General features: G+C 43.7%; 1 protein-coding gene across 8 annotated transcripts in view; it reads left to right on the top strand.

The window, feature by feature from the left end:
* The window catches only part of GRAMD4 (GRAM domain containing 4), a 114611-nt gene that overhangs the window by 28178 nt on the left and 71275 nt on the right, over window positions 1-15158 (top strand). For all 8 annotated transcript variants that reach the window (XM_083701516.1, XM_083701517.1, XM_083701511.1 and 5 more), the window contains exon 2: window positions 4270-4480. In XM_083701516.1, the coding sequence (XP_083557642.1) occupies window positions 4270-4480 (211 nt within the window). The remainder of the gene's footprint in view (window positions 1-4269; window positions 4481-15158) is intronic.

The raw sequence follows: 15158 nt of genomic DNA, 5'->3' as shown, positions 1-15158 counted from the left end.
CGTTAGTAACGCACCACACTTCTCAGAGCTCAGCGAACGTCACCTTGCGTCTTTGTTCAGGGCTGATTCATATGTGTGTGTATAGATAGATAATCTCATTACTCGCTGCCACATCACTTGGTGAGTCTTGGCTCAATGTCTTCAAAAACCATGGCTTGAGGTGAGATGCATATTCAAAGCTCTCTCTGTGTGTAGTGTCTTTATTTGTGAAGTCTGTTGATATTATAGTCATTGGATGCTCTTTGCGTCTCCCGGCAGATCCAAAGAGCTCTCTCACACTCCTGAGGTTCAGTTGGCCTTCCCTGGGGAGGAAAGCTTTAGTGTGACAAGCACTGCCCTGTGGAACTCCCTGCCACTAGAGTTTCGGCAGGAACCACCCTTCTGAAAACCGCACTGCTTAGATAGGCCTTCACAACATGATTTTCTCTTTTTAACCAAGCAGTGCCTACTGATGTTCTTAATGGCATTTTGTGGATATTTGTGGACCATTTTTCCTGACCTTTCATATGTTGTAAGCTGCCTTGATACACTTTACGAAGGTGTGGGTTGTCAATACATGAAGCAGATAAGATTGTGGTATGGACCTGTGGGTGGGGTGGCATCCAAACAATTTTAAGTGCCAAAAGGGGCATTGTGGGTGAGGGTCATAGAATCGTAGAATTGTAGCGTTGGAAGGGATCCCAAGGGTCATCTAATCCAACCCGCCTGCACTGCAGGAATCTCAGCTAAAGCATCCATGACAGATGGCCATCCAACCTCTGCTTAAAAACCTCCAACGAAGGAGAGTCCACAACCTCCAGAGGGAGACCGTTCCACTGTCAAACAGCTCTTACCGTCATAAAGTGCTTCCTGATGTTTAGTCGGGATCTCCTTTCCTGTAGCCTGAAGCCCTTGGTTTGAGTCCTATCCTCCAGAGCAGGAGAAAACAAGCTTGTTCCCTCTTCCATGTGTCAGCACTTGAGATATTTGAAGATGGCTCTCATATCTCCTCTCAGTTTCCTCTCCCAGGCTAAACATAGCCTGCTCCTTCAACCGTTCCTCATAAGGTCTTAAAATGTGGGTGCCATACGTAGAGCAAAGCTTCTTTCTCCATGGCATAACTCCTAGGATGCTTCTCTCCTCAGCATTCATTTGATAAGTGTAGGCAACTCCACTGGGAGAAAACGCTTCCAGGCTGAGGCTATGGGGCGGTCAGTAGCAGATGCTTGTTCTTCTTTGGCGATCACTCGTTCTGAGTTTGAGCATCTTCAAAGACCATGACACCTTTGGTAAAGGCTGTTCTCCAATTAGAGCGCTTGCAGGCCAGTGTTTCCCAGTTGTCGGTGTTTATACTACATCTGTTTAGATTCGCTTTGAGAGAGTCTTTAAACCCCTTTTGTTGACCACCAGCATTATGCTTTCCATTTTTAAGTTCGGAATAGAGTAGTTGCTTTGGAAGATGATCATCAGGCATCCGAACAACACGACCAGTTCAACGAAGTTGATGTTGAAGAATCATTGCTTCGACACTGGTAGCAGATGCAGCCCCATTTATCAATATGCCTCATTTAATAGTCTAAATCTGTTGGAATTCTAGCCCGGTCAGAGGTATGTGCCTATCTGTTCAGGCACCGGCTGAATTCCTTTGACCTCCCTCCGGCGACTCCCGGCAGGAAAAACATACGAGGTCCGTTCCGGCGATTTTCCTCAGGCTGTGAGAAAAACACACCAACTGCTTCTCCTCCTCCCTGCTCCCTGCATATCCCCAGGGAGGGGAATCAGACACAGACAGAAATGTAACTACATTCTTTTATTCCTGTCTTTAGCAGTCATACAGTAAAGATGTCTGCTCTCCTCAACAAAGCAGAGAGAAACTCCAAAAACCACCCATGTACATCCTGTACAGGTCATATGACACATCCTGAGCTCACATCCTGTGCTCAATAAGGAGAATGGACTGCCCCTTCGTTTTCATGGCAACAGTCACATACTTCCTGTTTGGCTTTCCAGCCACAAGCAGCAGACTGAGCTGCTAGAGCCTTTGCTTGCTGCAGCATTGCTGCTTTAGAATAACATACTCCCCCTAAAGTATCAATGCGTGCTGCGAGCAAAGCGTCATCCAGAGAAGAAAACAAACAGTTGTTATACTTATAACATTCCCCTGTTGTTTCAGTTCCACCCTTGGAACTACCCGCCACTGGTTTTACCAATGTACCTCTCTGGTTGTGTGACTTCCAAGGAATGAGTGCTTCTGCATTACCTTGGTTAACAACTCTCTGTTGTGCCTTTGTCTCTGACTCAGACACAGCTTCAATTTGACCTTGGTCGTTTACAACAGCAACAGCTAAGTTAGCAAACTCTTGTGAATACCTCTTGGGTGGTACACCCTTCGTTGCTCTCTCAGACCTACGTAAGAGGTGCTACGTAAGAGTTGGCCAGGGGGTGCTGGTTTCCAGGAACTGAGGCGACCTTGGAGTAAGCGGGCAAGGGAGCCCAGCCAGCCATCCCTTGCCCATGGACAGACAAGTCCCAGGTCCCTGTGGGGCAGTGTGAGGAGGCACTTCTATTTGGGGTGGGGTGCATCTCAAAAACTAGGGGCAGTGGCAGCGACAGCGGCTGCCCAGAGGACTCCCAAGGAGAGGGGATTGGAGAGGAGGCTGAAGGAAAACTCCACATGGGAGTGTGTTCAAAAAAGCGCGAGAGGCTGCCAGCTCTGCAGGCAAGGGGTGATGTAACTGGGCTCCTGAGCCCCCCAGAATGTAGTTGCTCAAGGGACCTGTGGACGCAAAAAGGTTGAAAACCTCTAAAGCGTGCACAGATTTCCTTTACACCAAAAGTGTCGTAATCTTGGTGTGGTTTCCGCTTCCAGAAGGAGAAGCGCAAATTTAGCCTGACGGAATCGGCTTGCGAGCTTCTCTGTGGTTATGTTGCAAGGCAGACTTTTCCATCTGTTGACTTCTGCATTGTTTCTTCGAATCTCAAATCTTGCCCATCCAAGAATCTGTTCACACAGTTGGCAGACAGGATGAAGTCACCGTTAGGGGTTGCAGAGTTTCTCTGTATGGCGTGGCTGTGGTAATCGGAATGCTGTGGTAATAGGAGCTTGCATGTGTGTGTTTATGTAAGTTGGGGAGTGTGGGAATTCTTCCCCAACGTGGGCACAGCAAAAACATTTGCACAGATCTGTAAATGTGGAAGAGCCACTCCTGATTTGCGTTACTTTCCTTTCTTAACAATTTTAATATAAGATGTTGCAATTAACAATTTTAATATAAGAGGTTGCAATGGCTACTGGTGGGGCCGCTTCTCACTGTATTTCCAACACGTTAACTAGTTTCAAGGGGATATTACCGATCAAGTGCATTGCTAATTGTTAACATTTCGCTCAAGGTCATACTAGCTTAGTAATACAGTGGTACCTCAGAAGTTGAACAAAATCCATTCCGGAAGTCCATTTGACTTCCAAAACGTTTGGAAACCAAGGCACGGCTTCCGATTGGCTGCAGGAAGCTCCTGCAGCCAATCAGAAGCCGTGTTGGACGTTTGTGTTCCAAAGAATGTTTGCCACTGGAACACTCACTTCCGGGTTTGCGGCGTTCAGGAGCCAAAACGTTTGACTTGCAAGGCGTTCAGGATCCAAGGTACGACTGTATTAGGATTCAATATGTATCAGGGTTATTGCTTCCTAAGTTTTCTGGATTCCTTGCTGCCATTTTTGGGGGGGAATGCAGTTTAAAAATGATTTGTATTTATATATAGCTTGTTCAAGTGATCAAGTAACTCCATATACATTATCCCAGTAAACTTTACCAAGTAGCCCGTAAGGTTGAAATCATCATCTCTGTATTCAAAGTCCCAGTATTGAGTTCATTACTGTTTAAATTTGAACCCGGCATTTTCCCAGCTGATTTGCAGAGCTCTGTTTCCTAAATAACAATTTATTTTGTCAGCCTCTCTGAAACGTAGAATTGGTAAGGGTTTTGCTCCGCGAGCAAATGACACAAAACTTTGTGATGTTCTATTCCTCAGTGCTCTCATACTGTCCGTCTGGTGGAAATGATTGTTCCACAAAATGCTTTCTCTATTAATAGTCACTTTTTTATTTTAAAAAGGATTTTGAAATGTAAGCTAGAGTGTTTTTTCTTTCTTTCGGAAACGGGATTACTATTTCTGCCGCAAGCGGTCAATGCGTGATTATAAGAGCACTCTGTATAATTATAATGTTTATCATTCGTGTCCCCCGAAAATAATCTTTTCCTTGTCTCTCTCGCTCCCCTTTGTGTTCTGCAGGGACTCCAACCGTCATGTTAAGATAAAGCAGAAAGGAGCAGTGCTGAACATGCTAAAGAGGTTAGACAAAATAAGGTTCAGAGGTCACAAGAGAGATGAGTTCCTCGATTTAGCAGAGTCTCCTAATGCTTCCGACACTGAATGTGGAGATGAAATTCCTATGAAAATACCTCGTACGACAGGCAAAGACAGCGATGAATTGAGAGACCCTGTAAGTATCTGTGCTATTGACATACTGTATTTTTCGCTCCAGACCATAAGATGCACCTAGTTTTTGGAGAAGGAAAACAAGAAAAAAAATATATTCTGAATCCCAGAAGCCAGAACAGCAAGAGGGATCGCTGTGCAGTGAATGCAGCAATCCCTCTTGCTGTTCTGGCTTCAGGGATAGCTGCGCAGCCTGCATTCGCTCCGTAAGACACACACACATTTCCCCTTACTTTTTAGGAGGGAAAAAGAGAGTCTTACAGAGCAAAAAATACAGTACGTGCCAAATCCCTGGGTGCCTGAGCACCCACAAAATTCCACATGGAGGGGCTGGGCACCCACAAAATTCTGTGCCAGGCCATGCACGCTGCATGGCACCCACGGCCCTGGGGGGCCAAGATGCCACTCCTGGCTGAATGAATGAATGAATGAATTTATGAATGAATTTTTATTGCTAAAAGCTATAAGCTGTCACAATTGGTCACAATCTGTAGGATGCAAACAACTGATTTAAAACTGAATAACAAGAACAGCAAAGCAAGCATACAAAAGTGCAAAAATCACACCTGCATAAGTTAAGCACTCCACGTCTCACACTCCCCCTTATGATACTTGTCTTGGTGCCTAGCTTTCAACTTACTTGCAGCCAAGGCAAATTTTGCAACCCGTAATAAATGCATTATTTCCAGCCAGCAAAATACAGTGGTACCTCGGGTTACATACGCTTCAGGTTACAGACTCCGCTAACTCAGAAATATTACCTCGGGTAAAGAACTTTGCTTCAGGATGAGAACAGAAACCGTGCTTTGGCGGCGCAGCGGCAGCGGGAGGCCCCATTAGCTAAAGTGATGCTTCAGGTTAAGAACAATTTCAGGTTAAGAACAGACCTCCGGAACGAATTAAATACTTAACCCAAGGTACCACTGTAAAGATTTGCTCAAGGGGAGTTCGGTTGGAAAGAGAGCAAAGGATGTAATCGAGGAATTTTTGTCTAGCGCTAATGATGTGTGTCTGTGTGTGGTCGCTTTCTTACTTTGAAAAACATTTTTAGTGTTTGTAAAGTGAAAATTATGCTCTATTTGGTTTTTCTTATTAGTCCCATGCGCACTTAATGCTTTAACTATGGATTGTTTTCTGGACGGATGATATCTGAACATCTAATTCAGTGATGAGGAACCTGTGGTTTTTCCCATTATTGTTAGATTCCCAGCTCCAATCAGCCCCGGCAACCAGCAGTAATAAGGGGAAAGGAAATATGTGGCTCAACAACATCTGTAGGGCCGCAGATCCCCCCCACCACATTTAACCCATAGTTAAAAATTAGCCACAAATCAGGATGTAAACTCAAACATTGTTCAGTAATACTTCTGGACCAAAGTGGTCCATGGTGAAGGCAATTTACTTCCCTCTTCTGCATCCTTGTCTGCAGGGTGAGAAATTACTGTCACTCATGTCTCTGTGTACCTATCCTCTGAGCTTAACTATGATTTCATTAGGCATTTGAGATCCTAATCAGAGAAGGGTGTAAATTTCAGGGTTATATCTGAACCAGGCCACTGGGAAGTGGAGTTAAATCTGATCCGTTGTTTTCATTATCATCATCATTTTGTCCTTTGCTGCATTTCAAAGAGTTAAAGCCATGCTCAGGACTGCTTACATAAAAATATCTACACTGGTACCTTGGTTTAAGAACAGCTTAGTTTATGAACAACTTGGACTAAGAGCGCTGCAAACCCGGAAGTAGGTGTTTTGGTTTGTGAACTTTGCCTTGGAAGCAGAACTTGTTTCGCTCCCTGTTGAGTGTGTTCCATTTCGAAATTGAGTCCCCCATTGCTATGGGAAAGCACGCCTTGGTTTAAGAACGCTTTGGTTTAAGAACGGACTTCCAGAACTGATTAGGTTCAGGAACCAAGGTACCACTGTACCTAATTACAAACATAACAAAAGTACAGTGGTACCTCGGGTTACATACGCTTCAGGTTACATACGCTTCAGGTTACAGACTCTGCTAACCTAGACGTAGTACCTCGGGTTAAGAACTTTGCTTCAGGATGAGAACGGAAATTGTGCTCTGGCAGCGCAGCGGCGGCAGGAGGCCCCATTATCTAAAGTGGTGCATCAGGTTAAGAACAGTTTCAGGTTAAGAACGGACCTCTGGAACGAATTAAGTACTTAACCCGAGGTACCACTGTAGTCGTAAACAATAAATAAAACACATCGAAAAGTGCACAGCCAAATTGAACCATTTCCACATAAATCGTAATTAGATCTAAAAATAAAAATACAAAAAGTTAGTATCGATTAACAGCAACAACCTCCCCCAACAAAACTCCCAAAAGAACACCCCAGCCCCAAAGTCTGTTCGGCAGCCTCAGTTTTTTTTAGCTGGAGTCAGTCCCAGCAAGGCAGGGAGCAGGTCCCGCAGCCAAGATGGTCTTCTGGCTTCTTCTGCAGCACCAGCTTTTGTTTTAGATGCTCCTGCCGGTATCTAATCCCAGGGGCTGGCGTGTTGTGTGTTCAGCTTATACAAACGGCCTGCTACCCATGTAACTACCCTGTAACTAACCCAGTATTTTAAGACGGGCGGGTTGGCATTTTAATTCGGGCAGCTACTGACAGTGTAGGCAGGACGACAGATTGGGAATGAATGGCTATCAATTTGGATACTGTTGATCAGAGCCCAACCTAGTTGCCTTTAGCCTTCAAGATTTTGACAACAGCAACTGTGTCACGACCTTATTTGAGGTGGCTTATCCTATTGGTGCCGTGTAATCCTCTTCTGGAGGAGGAATGAAAAGAGGGGGAAAGAATGATGGAAAGATGGGGGAGAGGAAAAGCCTAGCTTTTGGTTGGCCTAGCTGTGTGTTGCCTACTCTGACTCGTTACCAGGGCTGGATAAAAATCAATGGATTTTTTAAAAATTAAAAAGCATATTTTAAAAAATTTAATAAGATTTTTTTTCTTTAAATCATATTTTTTATAATTTAAATTGGATTTTTAAAATAAAATGATTTTGGAGGAAAAATCTTTCTAAAGATAGTTTTCTATTTTAAGTTATATTATAGTCCATCACGAAATAAGGATTTGTTTAAGTTTTTCATGGGTGCTAAAACTCAGTTTTTTTTTTTAATGTTTAACCACATCAGTTAACAAACATGGATACATATGCGATAATGTTATTGTTTTCGTTAAATAAATTGATTAAATTGTTATTAAGGAAATGATCACTTTTCTCCTTCCAATAAAGTACAGCAGAAAAGTTGTCCAAATATCAACAGTTAACTTACTAAACATCACCTTCATTTCATTATTATCAGTCTATGTATTTCTAATAGTATAACCAAATCAGTAATTTTTGATATAACTGTAAAAACGACCCTGAAAATGTATTATTCCAAAAACGAAACCTTCATCTGGTTGCAAATATTAAGAGGCTACCAGCAAGAATGAGTCTTTCTGGGAGGGAAAAATTATTTAAATAAAATCTTACTGACTAGTGATTTAAAATGATTTGACTTAAATCAATTCCACCCTGCTTGCTACAGCTCTCCAAGATCTGACAGGGTTCCCTTTCCCAGCACGGATTGATTCATGTACAAAGCCCTCTTCAGCTCAGCACCAGCATAAATGAAAGCTTGTCTCCTTCCTTTATATCCCTAACCAAACACTTTGCTCTGCAAGAGAGGGCTTCATTCAGGCGCCATCTTGCCTGGAGTTCTGCTCCACATGACGGACCATTAGTGTGTCAGCACCCACCCTATGGAACGGTCTCCTCATACAGATCAAGCAGGCGCCTTCTTCCCTGTCCTTTCAGTGTCTGTCAAAATACTTTCCTCTTTCTGAGCCCGGCCTTGGCTGAGGAGGGCGGGGTATAAATAAAAATTATTATTATTATTATTATTATTATTATTATTATTATTATTATTTCAACAAGCCATCTCCGTGGAGATTCTTATCCCATTCAAGTATCTGGAGTGGATTCAAATTTGCTTTTAAGTGGTTTTAAAGATGCTGTGGGTTAAACCACAGAGCCTAGGACTTGCCGATCAGAAGGTCTGCGGTTCGAATCCCCGCGACAGGGTGAGCTCCCGTTGCTCGGCCCCTGCTCCTGCCAACCTAGCAGTTCGAAAGCACATCAAAGTGCAAGTAGATAAATAGGTACCACTCTGGCGGGAAGGTAAACGACATTTCCGTTCACTGCTCTGGTTCGCCAGAAGTGGCTTAGTCATTCTGGCCACATGACCTGGAAGCTGTACGCCGGCTCCCTCGGCCAATAAAGCGAGATGAGCGCTGCAACCCCAGAGTCGTCCACGACTGGACCTAATGGTCAGGGGTCCCTTTACCTTTACCTTAAAGATGCAATTGTTTTATTTTATATACGTTTCTGTTGTATTATGAAATTGCTTTGAGATGCTTCACAGGAAATAATAATAATAATAATAATAATAATAATAATAATAATAATAATAATGATGATGATGATGTCCAATGTAGACGAAGCCACAGGGAACCAGGGCAGCCCTGGAATATAACAAGAGTATATTAAAAATCACCCTGATTGGCTGCAGAGCGCATTTTTCCCACTGAGGAATGAAGTAGATAAGAAAGACCTAGGCCAGGCTTGCCCAACTTCCAAGAGTCTGCTATCTTCTCCCACTATAAAATAACTGGTGGTGATGTACCCACTGGATTGACCAAAGTTGTTGAGCTTTTTTCTTGGGCGGTGGGAGGGGTAGATCCCACGATCTACCACAGCCAATCCATGATCTACCAGTAGCTCACAATCTGCCTGTTGGCCATCACTGACCTAGGAAATCCCTGGCTGGATTTTCCATAGTTTTCATTATTACTTAAAAGCAACTACAAAGGTTTTTTGAATTGGATCAGAGCATATATGCACTGGGAGGTGGTAGATTTAACCCTCCTCCTTGCACCATTTTGCTGACATAAATCTCCTCTTAAAGTCTGTATGATCAAACGGGAAGGCTTCTAGGGCAGCTTTCATGTCAAAAACATTAGGCGATCTGGTTCTGGGTCTTTCACGTCTCCATTGTTTTAGCCCCAAGTTAATACAGGGAGGCTCCATGCACCCGAGTTTAGACATCAAACTTCTGCGACTGGCAGCATCTATAAATTCAGCTCTGTAGAAGGACAGATCTCGACAAACAGATGTAGTAAAGTGAAGGACAATGCATGGCAGATTAAAAGGGACCTTGTGTTGAAGGTGGGTCTTAAGTCTGGAATTGCTGGAGGCTATTGAAGTTCCCCAACGCAATCAAGTCAGCGACTTGCAATATGGTGAAAGCAATGAGCAGATATTGGTGGCTACTGATGGCCCCTCCTCAAGTGTTGTAGACTTGCTTGTTCCAGCCTCTTGAGTTAAAAATAACCTGCTCTGTGCCATGCCACAAAAAAAGAAGAGTGGATTCTAGAGCTGTTATATTGACTCTGCTGCGTGACCTTGACGTGTGAATTAAAACGCAGCTCAAGGCAGCTGAGTCGCAACCATTTCAGTTCACCTGTAGCGCAAAGGAGTTCCTGAGGGGTTCAAACCAAGTTTGCTTTCTAAATATCGATTGCCCGTCCACTTATAAACTTATAGTCCTATAGGTTTGATAATGTTATTTTTTCTCCCTGATCATTTAATATAACCTGGTTCATAGGCTCCCATTCCGTAATTCTGATTTTACAATCGCTTCTGAGAATGGAGGTTCGTTTAGCCACCATGCCTAAGAGCTGCCAATTGACCTGTTTTTTAAGATGGTTTTTCTAATCCTTCTTAACAAGGTGCCTGAGGCATGTTTCCTCCAGTAGTATGGTTAGTTTCTGCTGTCCTGCAGCTACTCCTACCTTACTTCCTGGTTATGTCCACAACTTTCTTTTTTCTTTTTCATAATTTTTTTTATTCAGTTTTACGGATAATATCTACATTGAAATATCAATCATAATCTTAAACAAAATCCTTAGACTTTCCTCCCCCCCCTTCATGGGTCCCATTGTTAATCTTTTTCATTTGCATCTTATAACTTCTTCCATTTCCCCTTAAAACTCTATTTTTTACCATAAAAGGTAAAGGTACCCCTGCCCGTACGGGCCAGTCTTGACAGACTCTAGGGTTGTGCGCTCATCTCACTCTAGAGGCCGGGAGCCAGCGCTGTCCGCAGACACTTCCGGGTCACATGGCCAGCGTGATGAAGCTGCTCTGGCGAACCGGCACCAGAGCAGCACACGGAAACGCCGTTTACCTTCCCGCTATAAAGTGGTCCCTATTTATCTACTTGCACTTAAGGGTGCTTTCGTTTTTTTTAAAAAATATATATATATATATTTTTTATTAACAATTTTTGTTTGAATCACAATACCAATAAAACAGTACAATATCACATCTCTTAACATAGATCTTTTCACTTCTTTGGACTCCCTCGCATCTCCCGCTCCTGCGTTCCTGGTTATAACTTTATTCAGCAAATTTATCCCCTTATTTCTAATCTTCATATCTAATTTTCCAATGTTATATCTCTAATTTTGACTATCATTTTATTCAAATCTTAAAAAGTTTAGATATAACCAACATATTCCAAAATTTTTATCATTTCTTAAATTTGTCTTATCTTCATAATTCACTTCCTTAAACTCAATGGTGCCAAGTTGTTTATACTCTAGCATACTTCTTAACATTCATACAATTTACAATATTTTTGTAAATAAATCTTAAATTTCTTCCAATCTTCTTCCACCGTCTCCTCTCCCAGGTCTCAGATTCTGTCGGTCATCTCAGCCAGTTCCATATAGTCTATCAGTTGCATCTGCCACTCTTCCAGTGTGGGTAGATCTTGTGTTTTCCAATGTCTAGCGACAAGTATCCGTGCTGCTGTTGTTGCATACATAAAAAATGTTCGATCCTTCTTTAACACATTCTGGCCGACAATACCCAAAAGAAAGGCCTCTGGTTTCTTAGGGAAGGTATACTTAAATACCTTTTTCAACTCATTATATATCATTTCCCAGAAAGCCTTCACTCTAGGGCAAGTCCACCAGAGGTGAAAGAATGTTCCTTCGTTTTCCTTACACTTCCAACATTTATTGTCAGACAAGTGGTATATCTTTGCAAGTTTGACTGGGGTCAAATACCATCTATATATCATTTTCATAACATTTTCTTTCAAAGCATTACATGCAGTAAACTTCAACCCAGTAGTCCACAACCTCTCCCAGTCTTCAAACATAATGTTATATCCAATGTCCTGTGCCCACTTTATCATAGCCGATTTAACCGTTTCATCTTGTGTATTCCACTTCAGCAGCAAGTTATACATTTTTGAAAGTACTTTAGTCTTAGGTTCTAACAATTCCGTTTCTAGCTTCGATTTTTCCACCTGGAATCCTAGCTTTTTATCAAGTTTAAAAACTTCTTTAATCTGAGCATAGTGTAGCCAGTCTCGCACTTTGTCTTTCATTTTCTCCTGACTCTGCAATTTCCAATTATCTCCATCTTTTTCTAAAATTTCCCAATACTTCGGCCATTTGGCCTCCATATTGAGTCTTTTCCGGGCCTTAGCTTCCAATGGTGAAAGCCACCTTGGAGTTTTACTTTCCAATAAGTCTTTGTATTTTATCCAGACATTAAACACTGCTTTTCTGACAATATAGTTCTTGAAAGTCTTGTTGATCTTAACCTTGTCATACCATAAATATGCATGCCACCCAAAAGCATTGTTAAAACCTTCCAAATCTAGTACGTCAGTGTCCTCGAGAAGTAGCCAATCTTTTAGCCAGCAGAAAGCTGCGGCCTCATAATACAACTTTAAGTCTGGCAGGGCAAAGCCCCCTCTTTCTTTCGCATCAGTTAATATCTTAAACTTAATTCTGGGCTTTTTGCCCTGCCAGACAAATTTAGAAATGTCTCTCTGCCACTTCCGAAAGCACTCTGTTTTGTCCACAACCTGCAAAGTTTGAAACAAAAACAACATTTTTGGCAATACATTCATCTTAATAGCAGCAATTCGGCCTAACAAGGAAAGTTTCAATCTTGTCCAACTTTCTAGATCTCTCTTAATTTCTGACCAACATTTCTCATAGTTGTCCTTAAATAAACTCAGATTTTTTGCTGTTATATTTACCCCTAGGTATTTTACTTTTTTAACCACATTTAACTCTGTCTCTTTCTGAAACCTTTCTGACTCTGTAACTGTCAAGTTTTTTTCCTGCTTTCGAACTGCTAGGTGGGCAGGAGCTGGGACCGAACGACGGGAGCTCACCCCACCGCGGGGATTCGAACCGCTGACCATGTGATCGGCAAGCCCTAGGCGCTGAGGTTTTACCCACAGCGCCACCCGCGTCCCTATTTCCCCCCCCCCCATATTCTTGTTAAATTACAAGTGTTATAACAATCCTGTCAATGTTTTCAGTTGTTTGCAGTGTTCTCCAAAATAACTTATAAATTCCCCCCATTCCTTATTAAAGTTCTTATCTTCCTGGTTTCTGATCCTCCCCATCATTTTCGCCATTTTGGCGTAGTCCATCATCTTCATTAACCCTTCTTTTTTATTGGGAACTTTTCTTCTTTCCATCTCTGGGCTAGAAGTATCCACGCTGCTGTCGTGAGTAGTATTTTCTGCTCCTTTGGTATTTCTGCACCTATAAGAACTAATAAAAATGCTTCTGGTTTTTCCACAGATGTTATTCGAAACATTTTTTTGGTTTCATACTGTACTTTTCTGTGTATAAGACGATGTATTTTTCTTAAAGAATTACATTGAAAAAGGGGGGTTGTCTTACACACAGGTAGCGCATTGGGGGGGACATGGGATTAGTTGCTGCCGCGAGTCGGAGATTGTCAGCGGCTATTGGGTGTGTTATTGGCAGCTGCGGCAAAGACTGTTCTTGATTGGTTGTCGCTGCGTCAATTGGGCGGGCGGTTGTTGGCTTCCGTCGGCTTGGGGACAGACGATAGAGCCACTCCGCCATTTCGAGGAGGTGAAATTGCGGGCTTCATGGCCCCAGCCCCCGTGCAAGTGAGGGGATTCCCAGCCGCGTCACCTCCTGGCCAGCTAATTGGCTGGCTCTGGGGGTGTGGCCTGCCTTATTTAAACCAGGACGCGGCCGGGGATCTCCCTCTTTGTCACCTGCCAGCTGTTCTTGCTTTTCCCACCCTCCCGCCCTATAAGGTTTCCGTTCCTTGACCTTGCTATGGACCTTGGTTGGTCGCCGTTGAGGGGCCTGGTAGGAATTTTCCCACTTGGCAAATTGGCACCAGCCACTTGGTTTTCGCCTACCTCGCAGCAAATCGTCACAACTTTCTTGGTATTGGTGGTTAGGCATTGGTATTGGTATTGCTCTGTAAATGGAAGAAGGGAGGAAGCGCCATCACCTGCCCCACATATTGAAGGGTAGTCCGATAAAGGATTCTGTGGGGCGTGGCCCTGTCCAAAGCCTGGAGAGGTGAGGGCCTAAGGCACGCCCCCGAGCGGTGACCCCGGGGGAGTTCCTAGTCGATGTGCATCAGCAGGGCTCCCCCTACTAGTAGTTAACCCTTCCCGGACTTCACGCGGACGGGCTGAAGTCGGATTATACAGTGGTACCTCAGGTTAAGTACTTAATTCATTCTGGAGGTCCGTACTTAACCTGAAACTGTTCTTAACCTGAAGCACCACTTTAGCTAATGGGGCCTTCTGCTGCCGCGCTGCCGGAGCCCGATTTCTGTTCTCATCCTGAAGCAAAGTTCTTAACCCGAGGTACTATTTCTGGGTTAGCGGAGTCTGTAACCTGAAGCGTATGTAACCTGAGGTACCACTGTAGTCGGTTAGGACCAATGCCTAAGCCAATCCCGCTCATCACCTGTAACCAATAAAGTTGTGGCCTTATTTAGCCCATTAACCTTAATAATTGAGTCATGTGTCATTATTTCCACGGGGGGGGGGGGGAGCTGGAACTCGCCACGCAAGTGGCTTTTCCAATGCGTGTGAGTGGCGATGTTCAGCAATCCCCCTAAAAAAGCTCAACAACCATTCTCCCCCCATTTTCTTAATTTGGAGTCCCCCCCAATAGGGCGCGTGTTATACACGGAAAAATACGGTATATCATTTCCCAAAATGCTTTTACTGCCTTGCACATCCACCACATATGATAAAAGGTGCCTTCCTTCCCTTTACATTTCCAACATATATTTAGCGCAGTTCTATACATTGTCCACAACTTTCACTGGTGTGGATGCATTTCATATGACATCCTGTGCCTACTTAAAGGTAAAGGGACCCCTGACCATTAGGTCCAGTCGTGACCGACTCTGGGGCTGCGGCCCTCATCTCGCTTTATTGGCCGAGGGAGCCGGCATACAGCTTCCGGGTCATGTGGCCAGCATGACTAAGCCGCTTCTGGCGAACCAGAGCAGCGCACAGAAACGCTGTTTACCTTCCCGCTGGAGCAGTACCTATTTATCTACTTACACTTTGACGTGCTTTTGAACTGTTAGGTGGGCAGGATCAGGGACCGAGCAACGGGAGCTCACCCCGTCGTGGGGATTCGAACCGCCGACTTTCTGATCTGCAAGTCCTAGGCTCTGTGCCACCCACGTCCCATGTGCCTACTTACCTGGGAGTAAATCCCATTGAATCCAAGGGGGCTGGCTTTTGTGTAGACACATACAGGAATGCACTGCTGGTGCATTTCCCCCCCAAATTGTT

Source organism: Podarcis gaigeae (assembly GCF_964106915.1).
Source record: "Podarcis gaigeae genome assembly, chromosome: 10".
Taxonomy (NCBI): domain Eukaryota; kingdom Metazoa; phylum Chordata; class Lepidosauria; order Squamata; family Lacertidae; genus Podarcis; species Podarcis gaigeae.
This window is presented reverse-complemented; position numbering and strand designations above follow the sequence as displayed.